This window comes from Embiotoca jacksoni, unplaced genomic scaffold (genome assembly GCF_022577435.1).
Source record: "Embiotoca jacksoni isolate LCO1_2020_lvr unplaced genomic scaffold, fEmbJac1.0.p SCAF_28, whole genome shotgun sequence".
Taxonomy (NCBI): Eukaryota; Metazoa; Chordata; class Actinopteri; family Embiotocidae; genus Embiotoca; species Embiotoca jacksoni.
The window spans coordinates 1,994,888-2,007,937 of NW_027185379.1; the positions used below are offsets into that span (position 1 = coordinate 1,994,888).

The 13,050-nt window shown below is 40.1% G+C and overlaps 1 protein-coding gene across 2 annotated transcripts in view; it reads right to left on the reverse strand.

Annotated features, from left to right (window-relative positions):
* The window catches only part of nectin1b (nectin cell adhesion molecule 1b), a 139,760-nt gene that overhangs the window by 16,543 nt on the left and 110,167 nt on the right, over positions 1–13,050 (reverse strand). For both annotated transcript variants that reach the window (XM_069161158.1, XM_069161160.1), the window contains exons 7-8: positions 6,399–6,492; positions 1,220–1,321 (exon numbers count right to left, since the gene is read on the reverse strand). In XM_069161158.1, coding sequence (XP_069017259.1) covers positions 1,220–1,321; positions 6,399–6,492 — 196 coding nt within the window. The remainder of the gene's footprint in view (positions 1–1,219; positions 1,322–6,398; positions 6,493–13,050) is intronic.

The following is a 13,050-nucleotide window of genomic DNA, read 5'->3' on the forward strand; positions in this document are numbered from 1 at the left end:
TGTTCATGATACTGCAGGGACATCTCACCCAGTGCAATGGTGTTACCTACTGTCATGTTTTGAATAGTTGTTTGTTCTATATAGCTTTTAGTTTTAACCTTTAAGCTTTATGGCACACAAGTAAGATATATTTAAGCTGGGATACACAACATTCTTGAATCAAGTATTTGAAGTATTCACTCAGCATGAAACTGACATATTACACTGAAAATATGAGTTGATTTAACTCCACCAATGATACGAGTTTACAGTGTATGGAAGCCACAACCATGTCATTGTCATCAGTTTCTGCATATGAGCAAGTCACATTTTCCCGTCTATACCAACAGCAGATGTTTGTTACAGGGAACATGGCAGCTCTTACCTTCAGCGTCGGAGGGAGAATTAGAAACTCTAATTCAAAGATAGCAGTTCCTGTTAGTGTCTGTGTGGCTGCTCCAGCAGGTGTTCACTTTTACCAGAAGCACAGCTAAAAGCACTTTTTTTTTTCTGCTATAGTACACACAACACACACTAGCTCAGACATGCACACAAATGGTCTATAATTTCAACAGGGTTTTATTTATTTTTTTTCTCAACTTTAAGACTTAAAGAGTCCCCAGACAAAGCAAATAAAGCCCCCAACAGTCTCAAGCATCTCTGCCACCCGGGGAGGTTCGCCACAGCCAGCAGTAGCATCGGGTACAACGATGCAAACACTTCACAGTCAACACTCAGCGGCGATAATGTACTGCAGGGCATCACACTGCAATTTATCTGCACACGGTTGCCAGGCAAACCCACGAGCAATTACGATGGATTAGAGGACGTGGAGGAGAGATGAGGCAGACGGCAGAGCGAGTGGTGAGCATCGAGGTCAGAACGTGAGGTAGATAGTCACAGAGTAACACACAGAGAGAGCGAGAGAGAGAGGAGGTCTGTCCAGCCAGGTTTACATAGATGATGACAGGTGCTGATGTATATGATGAGATAAGGAGCTTAACACCCAGTGGATTTACTTCTCATTTTCCACTTTTTAACTGCAGGCAAGCAAAAATGTAAGATTCAGATCAGTGATTTTATGGAAGCATCATTCATTGTAAATCTCAAACACCTCCAACCATAATGGCGCCGGAAGTTCGCCCTTTCACCGGCAATTACTACTGGCCGAAGGCAGCAGCCGTGGATGACCCCGACATAGAGAAGCTCCTGTGAACCTGCTCATGCTGTCGGTACTCACCGGCTTATCGGCGAAGGGGATCGACTCAGAGGGCGCCATGTCGTAATAAGGAGGCTGAAGAGGAATCTTCTGCATTTCCTCCTCCTTGTCGAGATGAACCACCTACAAGAAACACCAAGAGTTCAGCAAAAATCAGAATGAGCTCAAAAACTCCACAAACCAGACAGGTCAGCCCGTTTCTACCGGTGCTGCTCTGCAATCCCCAACCAAAGGTTAACAATTAGTCCTTCAATGAAAACTGCTATGTTTTGTTGCATACACATTAGTTCAAAGCAACAGCACGTCAGCAGCGGAACATTATATTGACAGTTTCTCACTTCATCTGCTCACATTTGTTTTTCTGTGGTAATGAGCAGAATCCAGCAGCATTAATCTCAAATCTGACAAGGAATACAGGTTGACAGCAGTTTGAACTTCAGCAGCTCTGCCGAACTCTGCATGTGCACCAAAGTTATTTTTCAAATTAATCACTTCCATATCACAATGCAAATGATGCAAACTTTTGAAATAGCTGAGCGGAAGAGCTGCAGCAACTGTCAAGCTGTAAGAGCGAGCCGAGGTACATAGTCACTGAAATAAATTAGGGATTCTATTTCATACGTGAAGGTGACATGTGATTAGACAAAAAAAATATGCTCCAGGTGAATTATACCTTGTCACAACTTTCTCACTTTGTCATAAAGCTCATTGAAACTACCACACTGAATTCATTCTGAACAAATAATATCATATTTCCTAAAACAATGTTTGTGACAATATGAACTATTTCCAACATAAAAAAACCGATCTGTCTGTTTTAATGTAAATTCCTATTCTTTGTGATTACCGGTTTCTTTTCATTGTTTGATATTGCTGAAGTCCAATGATTTTGACTCATCCCACAGCAATTGATGGCTTTGAAAGGAGAATTTCTTCAGTTTTAGCAATATGGTTATAAAAGATACATGGGCTATTTTCTGGAAGAGCTTTGTGTTGAATATTACTGAACAGCAGATGTCTTAATTACTCTGAGAAACCTTGTCAGTTCGAATCAAAAGTGACACTCGTGAACATTAGATTAGATTAGATTTGCACAATTTTGAATTATTTTGAAAGAAGCATGAAAATAAAAGTGAGGGATACAAATTCATATTACATTGTAGAAAAATAGTTGAACGCAAGGTTCCCATTTTCACAGTCAAAAAAGTTAAACTTTTTAATCGGTTTTCTGTGGCATAATTGTGGCAGCCTATTAGCAAGTGTATGTGCGGTGGTGGGGGTGGGGATCTATAGTTTTCCTTTTCAATAGGTCGTCCGGTCTCAGATTTCCTCCACAGCATACCTCTAATTGATCTGTCAAACTGTCATGGTCACAAAGTAGAGTTTGACACTTCGGATAGTGAAGTACCTCAAAAGGGTTTTTAAGATCGGACACTCACAGCAGGCTCAAGGGACGTTGGCATAAAGGAATTTATCAATATTCTGATGACAAATGAAGGTTCCCAAAAAACGTAATTAAGCATATTTCAAACCTATGATTTTGCAATGAAAAGAAATAAATGCGAAAATAAAGAACTCAACGCCGTCTAGAACAAAGACGTTATCAATGCACAATACGAGGTTTATATAATAGTTGTTGAACAATGTATTTCTTCTCCTCACATCTGCTGTTCAGTTTAAGGCATCAAAAGACATCAAAATACCATTTGATCAAGTTTTTTCTCACGTATGCATTTAGCTGGTGTGCACATTTTCATTCGTATCACATCAAACGGTAAAATATTTAATGGCTGAGTGGTCAAGAAGTGAGCTGAACACCAGACGTCATATGCAATTATGTGGAGGGGACATTTGTTGAAACCATGAAGACGTTGCCCTCCTGGCTGCTTGTCGTCTGTTTGTCTCTCAAAGTCCATCTCACATCGACGTACACCAAGTGTTTGTGATGTAGCGAGCGCAGATGTTGATACTTTGGCTGTGTTTCCAGTTTTGCTCTGTGCACTGGACAATGATAAAACCATGATGGAGCCAAATTCATCAACCCAGTCAAGTCACCAAGCAACCCATTTTCAAATTTAAATTTAAATAGTAGGATGTCGTGCCACGAAGCCTTCTTTGTAAATTTGAAGATAATGAGTTGTCCTTGATCTTCTGTTTTCATTTTGAACATATCCGTGTGTGTTTTTATATACACATATACTATATACTGTATGTGTGAGAGTTCATATGCATATGCATTTATAAGCATTTGAAAGACAAAACACTTTTTCATTATTTTCAGAAAAAGTAAGAAGGGAACTCTTGCAAAGCTAAACCTGCAGCAGTTGAAATAAAATCAGGAACAATAATTAGAAGCGTGTCATTACACATTTGCCTGGTAGCTCTGCAGATGCTGATTATCATTTAAAGAATCAGCTCATCATGATCATTGGAAGGCTTTGGGGGAAATGTATAGCTAAGCAAAGGAAGGTGCCACTGAAGACACTCTTTTCTGGTTTGAAATTAAAATAGTTGCTCAGATTATTCCTTAATAACTTAGTTTTACTTTTGATCATATGAAAGGTGTTCTGTCACTGAAACAGATGATGAATGGATATTGCAGGTGCAGCCATGGCAACATCACGAGACACTGGGCAGAATAAATCACCGACGTAAATAAATACTATGAAACCTGAAACCTTGAACCTTACTTTTTTTTTTTTTGGTCCGTTAATACGTCAATTTTCTACTGCACATGCCTTTTTGTATAACAATTATGCTTACTGTTCATGCATCAGGAATTATTGTTCATTCATGCATACTTTACCCTGATGTCATAAACCTGCTATGATACTTTTTCTTTTGATTACTTTTATTTTTCCAAATGCGAGGCTTGCTGAGCATGCAGTATCTTTTAAAGCAGCGACATCCATAAAACTGAACACATTAAATCCAGGAATGTGTCTATTATGGCCTCATCTTTCTACTAATCACTAGTCAGGCAGTAGATGCCTTGCTCAAGTACTCCAATGCGCAGGGATGAGAGCACATTACTTTAACTTCTCTCCATTACTTTCTCTGCTCAGATGTCCAGCAGTTTGACCTCAGGCCAATGATGTGAATCATAAAGTTGGATTTTAAATCTCAGCAGTCCTGATACATGATGGGCAACTTGAAGGTGAGGTGAATCTTCAATTATTCAGATGCTAATAATTTTTTTCCCACTATATCTACCCAGTTAATGGAGTACTGCAGTCCTCGGCAACACTAAAGGTCTCGGCAAACTCATTGAAACCTCTGCAGGAACACTGTCCAGAACATTTCATGTGTAAATATTACTGAACTCTCGTTCTTTTGAGAGTTACTATTGTTCTCTTAGACTGTAGGTTTTGCTGTGGACCAAACTACAGCAAGCACTTTGGAAACTGATAAAATCCGGGGATTCCTTTTCTGATTTGGTGGTAGCAGCCTAATGCAATATAAAGACTGTTCTCATGCAAGCTTGACAAAAGAATTTAGTTCTGTGTGACCAGCAGCTGATTAAAACTGTTGGTCACACAGACCAGGAGCCAGTCATCAACAAGGAGCTATGCAGAATCAGCGTGACCGCGGAAAGGGACGTTTAAAATTGAGTGATCAGTTTGGAAATACTTTTTGACCAAAGGCAGTTCGTGGTTAAGTTGTAATTTCCTAATTGCAGTGGAGCAAACGAGTGGTTTCTTCCTCGACTCCATTGATTACATGCAGTGCAAACAACATATGTCTTTTTTCAGTATACTCCTCATTTTACTGTTTACTGCAAGAGTGACACCTCAGAGTTGCCGCTTTCTCTCTTTCATCATCCACAGTTATTCTTCGTCACTTCTAGCTGACAGCACATTCAGTCTGCTTTCAGTATTCTGTATTCTGTCACTTCCCCCCCAGTGTAAACACGACTCGAATCTGCTTAGCATTAGCTGTGGTATGGATCTTGGGACATGCTGAGAGTCTAGCCTACTTCTTTCAACCAGCCAGGAAGTAACCTCACCAGATGGGACAACTGTACCTTGTGGTGTTAATGCAACCACTCCAACCTCTGCCTGTTTGCACATTTAGGCGTTACCACTGCTAAGGATTGAGAAGCTGTTTTTCCCAGATGGGGTGGCAAACTCTTAAATCAGTTGATGCTCCTCACTAAGCCACTCAATGATTGTCAGTTTGTTTCCTGATTAATGATAAAACTGCTCCTTCAAATGTTTTTAATCTTCAAAACTAGCATCTACTGACAGCAATGTGAGGCATTTAAGGAACATCAGTAAATTATGGCATCTAGTGATAGCTTCCAGATGAGGGATTTAGGATACATCTTTAAATTGTAGCAACAAATGATAGCCTGGGTTACACTGAGGTGGGCAATTCAAGCAAAAATAATCACTCGCAATTAATCGACTAGTTATCGGATATGCATGAACACATAAAGAGAAGGAGAGACTGACGTGTGCCGTAAACTCCGGTTTAACAAATGCCGTCCACCTCTAAAAACCTTGCCTCGGACAAAGCTGATGAAAAGCCTGTCTTCAGTTTCATCTTTGAGACGAGGGCCCTTTTTTGCCCTGCAAATCAAACATCAAACTCATCTATTGACTACGTTTTGGTCAACTGACGATCTGCTCGCTTTATCTGGCCGAGTTTGCATCGCTCCTCTTCTTCATTTATATTTTGAAGGAGTTCCAATCAGAATTCTTTTAGCGCTTTACTCGTGTTTCTGCTGTTCGCATCTAATCTCACAGCACCACATGGTTTAACCTGCAGAGCTCTGCAGCCCGATAGCGAGGTGTTTTTCCTCTCCATCTGTTGTTTAATGGCGGCTAGCGGACAGCTTTTAGGTGCATTACCACCACCTTCTGACGAGAGTAATACATTACAACCAGGAGAAATAAGGAGCGAATGCTCAGTGATGATGCTGCAGTGAAAGGTTGATATTTTGATTTCAAAAATAGATGTATAGTAAAACCCCTTTTTTTTTTCAATAAAAGACAGGGCAAATCTCTTTATTGCTCTTACAGCTACATGAATGTGGCTCTTCCTGTTCTGACTCTTTAAATATGGGTTTTAATTTCACTCCAAAAAGTTACAAAGTGAAATTTGAGACCTCATCTAAATCCAGATTTAGAAAATCCTCAGAATTTCCGTCGGATCAACCAGAGGGAATAAGAAAAGGTAAAGAAGAGGAGGATCTTACCTGGATGTCATCAGATGTCAAATGTCCCTTCATGTCACTGTTCTTCTTTTTGGGTGGGGGCGGGGCCGGTTTGTGTGCAGGTGGGAGGTCAGTCCTGTGAAGAAAGTGAAAAGGTAACATGACTCTCAGCACAATAAGTGATTGCCACTCTTTTCGTCCCTCACCTTCTAAAGCACTCTATAATGAGAAGTCCTGCCTGCACTTGCCTTTTTCACTCTTTCCTTGGATTTTGATAGATCTCGTGTTGGTGGCTTTGTTGCAGCGGCAGCCATCCCTGCCCTTTCAAAGGCTCTCGCTGGAGAGACACTGTGCTAATGAGAGTGGGCTGTAATTGGACACTGAGGTGAGGAGATGGGAATGGAGGGGGTATAGGGAGCAGGGAGAAGGGCATGTATGAGTCAAGTCCTCAGGGCGGATGGAGTCTCATCAAGAGTGCCACGTGGAAAAACACCCTTCCTACTGTGCAGAGACTGTTTGTTTGACATATCATCCTGAGCTGTGACACAGAGAGCTCAGCAGGTAGCTTCTGCTCTCCACCTTTCTCTGGATCTAACATGCCCTCATCCCAGGGCACTCACCCCTCCCCTCTGTTGACACACCTGGGGAAGAACAAAGCCTCAACAACTCAACACCTGTGCTCATTTGCATATCGCCGTTAACAGGACAGAAAGCAAATATTTTTCTTCGAATCAACAATGAAATTTACCTACTCCGGTACACTGATAGGATCATAAAAAGGGAAATGAAATTGTGAACAGGAAAGACAGCAGTAACTGAAAGCTGGATGTTGAAGTAGTTCGACGTGTATCTGGATAATTATTTCAGACAAGGAAAGAGACGGCTTGTTGCTACCGAGTCGTTGCGAAGAAAACCCCTTCTCTCAAACATGCTGGCAGTCAGATGTCATCTGTCGTATTCTGACATGATATCGGGAGTGATGAAAGATAATGAAGTGGAGCACAGACACTGAGCTGTGTACCTACATGCATTATCTCCGGCTCCTCCCGCCTCCCATTCGCACTGGTTCACGTCCTTATTGAATAACATGACCTTTCTGCAAGGCCATGCTGGCGTTTTAATGTGCAGAAAATTTGTGCATGAGTGCACCTCTTAACTCTTTCTTTCACGCTCATTATTTCCAGTCCGTATCACCTTGTCTCCAGACAGGGCTGCCATGCCACTGCCAGACTCGTGTGGCAACCTCCCCTGCCTGCCTGCAGCACGGAGGCACAGTTGGATGCAGATAGAAAGGGAACGTACAGCACACCATCTCTTCCACAATAACCTCTTCCGTCGCAGTGTTCAGCGGAGAAACATCCATTTTCTCTGAGACAGATAATTATGAGTCTCGTGGAAATGCGGTTTCCGCAGCTACAGCAGCGTGCTCGTTATAGAGTATTGTAATTTATTGCTTATGATTGACGGGATTTTGATACAGGTGAGAACTTTGAAAAAAGCCGTGACAGCTGACAAGATAATTTGCTTTCAAGAAAGGTATGATACAAAATGTAAATTTTCAGCCTCAGTCTGTCCTGTGCAGATGCCAATTTCTATATATTTTTTTTTACGTCACGTGGCATCACCCGATTTTTGACACAATATTTACTGTTTTGAGACACATGTAGTGTGTCATCATGATTGGACATTAATTCAAGCAGAATGAAGTCATACAATATGTAGGTATAACGCAACATTTGAATTCAGACCCTGCTGTATTTTTCAACTCGCATTGAATCCAATAGGACCTCTGGTGATTGCATTTCATTGCAAAGGAGGCTGTTCAAATGGTGTGTTGGGGCCCCATATGCAGTGTGGGTTTATTAAATTTGGACAAACATGAAGAAATTTCCTCATCTCACGACCACCACCCCGTGGCAACCACTTTCTTCCTGTCATGCCGGCCTTTCTTGATTATATTCATCTACATTTGTAATCAAGTTATTCTCAAGCAGCAGCCTGAGGAGACCGTTGCTGCATAGACTGTCATGACTATTTGACACAATAGCTGCAAATCAGTGCAAAACGTAACATCATTGTTTGATAAAGTGCTTTGTGTGCAGAGTGTATAATCATACAGTATGCGAGTCCCAATTCCATACTACTGTCTAAAAGTATAGAGTACTTAGAAATAGACTTCATATGCACAACGTGAATGTTTTTACTGACTTGTGTAAGGAAGTACAAAATGAAGTACGCCAACATTACAAACCGTCATGCTTAAAACCATCTGCCAGTAAAGCAATAAATAAACTAAGTGTTTTATTTTTAAGATTCAACACCTCATGTTTTGATTTTGCAGATACTGCAGAAGCATTTACAAAATCAACTCCATCCACCACTTGTTTCCATTTTGTCCTGAGTTTTAATTGCCGAGATCTGCTTCTCTAATGGTCTGATGTGCCAAAAAAACAAGTTGTCAGCCAAGAGTTTAATCAGATTATCTAAACTTTATTAATGCAAAGGTAGAGCTTAAATAAATAGAACCAAAATATTGGTATCAATCTATAATTTTAGAGGAAACCGTGTGTAAGAACAGCCATGGTGCGTAATTTACTCCCCTTTTTTAACTGTTCTGGCAGATCTCCAAGCTGTTTGGGTCATTACCTTCCCATTCAGTTTTGCTTCCTCTTCCAAATAAGTATGTCAAAAACTGTCTCTGTATCAGTTTCTGCCCCGATCAGATTTCTTTTCACTGATGTTGCTCCCTTATTAGCTCTTAGCCATTAACTAGATGCACTGATGCTTATGACAAGAATTACCAGAATAAGCTCCAAGTTATAATGATCTCGAAACATCCTCATCCTTTTCCTAAAGATTTAAGACTATTTTTGTTTTCTGAGGCAGTGTCAGTGTTCAGTGGCCACCGATGCCACATTTCAGAATTCAAATGAAAATCTTTGCATATGCCGCACCCACATATTTTGCGATATTTCGGAAAACACACAACATGCAGTAGCTCCTCAGAACAAGCATGTAGTGTGGACATTTGACACTGAATGAGCTGCACTTGCAAACTGAGAGTCTTTTGAATCTGGTTGTGGTTCATGAAAATGCTGAACTAACTACAGGTGATCTGAATTGTAACTTTTTTAATTAGAATAAGTTTCTGAACTGTAATTACTGACCCATTAGAATAATGTTCACTTCACAGGTGTACGGATTTTTCTTCTTAATAATACTCTACAGCGGTGACTACCTACTAAGCAAATAAATGTAAATATTTTACATGCAGAGCTTGCCCTGGAGCCAAATGAGATTAGCCTTTAATCTTAAATATATATATTTCTTCTTTCTTGTGAATGTTGATGATTAACATAAGTAACCTTTTTTGGTTTAACATTTCTTGAGCAACCAACTGATGCAAATCAACCTTTTTACTGTATGAAACTAAAGATGGGAAATAAAAGATTTAATACACAAAACAGCATCAATACATAATGACGACTGATTGATAGGCTGTGTAACTTTACATATTTATTGAGGTCGCTAGAGTGTGTGTATTGTTTGAGTAAAATATTCAGGTTTGTATCTGCAGCTTCTCCCCTGATTTGCGATAATGAAGGACTGAACTCATGCCCTTAATATTAGCTCCATTAGTCATTAGTCAAATGCAATGATGTTTTCCTCAGCTTGACCACCTCGTGTCCATCTCGGCTGTGATCACTCAGACTTCCTCAGTGCAGAGTGCGATGCAGGCAGCATGGGGGCGTTGGCTCTGTGGGGCGCAAACACTAATGAAAGCTGACAAGCACCACAAGCCTGTGGGGAGCAGAAAGTGCTGGGCAGGGAACCATGAGCTACATTCAAGTTTGCACTGTTTCCTACTCAGACATCCACCTTGAAGACCTTGCTCCTCGCTCTGTTGGCTACAAAAGGCTCAGGGCAGCTTAAGGGGAGATTTAAGGGGGATAGCGAGGAGAAAACATAACTAATCCTTAAACTGAGAAGAGTAATCTGCGAAGGAAGATTTACAGCAAAGAAAATGACGTTCACAATGCACTCACAAAAGAAGGGAATTTCCCATTAGAAATCTTTGCAGCAGTGGGGCAGTTTTTGAGCGCAGATAATCAGAGTTAAGATGTCCCTCTGTGTGTCTCGTTGAAAACACTATTTCTGGCCACTGCATGTGAGAAAGTGAAGTGTAGCATTCCCAGAAGTGTTCGGCTTATAGAGCCACCATATGACCGCAGCCCGGCTCATGGAAAAAAACGTGGAGTGTTTGAGCTGATCCTTGGTACTCTCATTGATTTCTGTTGATCACAATCTTATTTGGCAATTTAAATGCTAATGATACTTTTAATTGCAAGACGGGATAAATGTGATTTGATCTTTAGGAGGCAATTACTTCCATGCTTTGTCTCGCTCCCATCTTTTCAAAAGGCGGACAACAATTACTCTGCAGAGCTCAGCTTTTTTTTCTTCTCACGAAAAGAAAGAAAAAAAAAACAAGAATGAAACAAAATAGCGTTTTTGTTCTTTGACAAGTTTATCAAAAACTATTTGTGTTGCTGGAGGAAAGTTTAGCTTTTTAGACATTTAACTTTACAATTATACACAAATGGTCAGTTTCCAAACCTTTTTCAACACCTTAAGCATTGTTACTGATATACACACAATGCTATACAAAAACACGGAAATAAAGGTGATTGTTATGGACAGTTGTACTGCATGTATAACATTCTGTACAGAGAAACCAAGCACCATTTTTACGCATGGATAACAACAGTAAATGATTTGAATTCACACCCAGTTCAATAACAGTCCATGTTGAATCACTCAAAGACAACAGAGACAATCCTACTTTGGTTACAGCTTAAAGCAAGAAGGTGTTCAACAATATTTTTACCATTTATCACATTTATAAGGTCTCCACACAGCAATAGTGAAAAGCACTGGTGACCATAAATCAAAGGGTAAACAAGAACAAATCGTATCTCTACAGATCATTTCTTGCCAGTATCATCTTTTAAATCCTACTTTTGTAACGGCATCGTCCCATTTTTTCACATAGACTTGTATTGTCTCTCATAAATGTCCTCCAAAACAACAATGATGCTACATTTTAGTCCTGGAAAACTATTTCCAGCACTAACGTGGCCAAATTTATACCTGTTGTGTAGTGACGTGGGCTTCCAGCTCATAATTTAACATCCATTTTACGTTCTGCATGTGATTCTTCTCAGATTTGGTTGTAAATACATCCAGGAAGTTGGCATCAAAGTGATTTATACCGGCGAGCATTTACAACTGTGTCAATACCAGCTGCACATCAGGAACACTAGCAAGCGAATTCATTTTTTTTTTTATTTTTTTTTTGCCACATTCATTTCTTTTCGCAGTGCCACAATTGGCAGTGCTTTCCAGCATTTTGGAGGTCATACATCACACTCGTACAAAAGACAGAGCGATGAAAACATTATTCGGAGAACATCGCCTTTGACAATGCCCATTTATTTTGATAATCAGCTGACTATTGTGCCAGTGCAGCTTCGAAAGGGCCAGTGATTTATTAGGATTGACCAATTTTGAGTCACATCATGTGCTGCTTTGTGAGGGCAAACAGAGGCGTGACTGGCGGTGCAGTCAGGCATGTTATCAAATGCCCAAGCTTGATTAACAGCTCATCAACATGCAGAATTAAACAGTGTGGCTAAATGCTTCCCCTTTACCCTGACATCAGACACTCATATAAAACTATGAATCTCTTGCATTAGTCCTTGACATTAAAATAAACCCCCCACATTCTCTTGCAACTTATTTGCATTCACATAATTTGACATTTAAAAATAAAAAAAGTAAATAACATTTTTTTTTTTAAATTTTTTTTTTTTACATAAGACACTGAACATGTTGGATGACGAACCACAGAAAACGGACACAAAGTTTCATCTGCAACAATTAAAGCCTTGAATCACATTTTACTACATTAAGCATGACATGCCGGACAAGTAAGAAACAAAAAGCACAATTACAGCACTGACACAACGACAACTCTTGTCATGCAATTTGACGAGAATCATGCACACAAAAGCAGGGAACAGAGCAAGAGGTGGAGGAGAGAAGTTGGACAATGTGGTCCTTTTTCTTTCTGAGTTTCAGTTTATGTAAAACAAAGTCTGTTTCAGCTTACAGATTCATCTTTAATTAACAATTTGATATGTGTGTTAAATCTCATCTCATCTGTATTCTGTCCAAGCTCCCTGATTCTGATAAACTCTGCGTGAAGCTAGATATTTTATCTTCAGAATTATGAATATGCTTAATTGCTCTTGGCACGATTTGAATTCATTATAGTTCTTTATCACACTGCATTGCCGAAGTTTGACGGAGCTGGCTGATTTTTGTCATGCATTAATATGATATGTATAAATTTCAGTTCGAAGTCTCAATCTATTGAGCGTCATCAAAACAAACACAAGTTCTTTGAATTCCAGGTATTTTAGACATCAAGTCCAGTGTGACTGTTTGTCGAGTAAATGATCTGTGAACATTCGCTGCTTTCAGCGCTCACAATGGTGTGCTCAAGTATGTCACTTGCAGGCCACCATTACATGCAGGCAACAGAATAGAGGATCCAGGAGGACAGGGATCAGCAGGGGACAGACTGGGGTCAGGTGCCTCTACTTTCCTTTTGGGGGACTCTGGCTTCTCT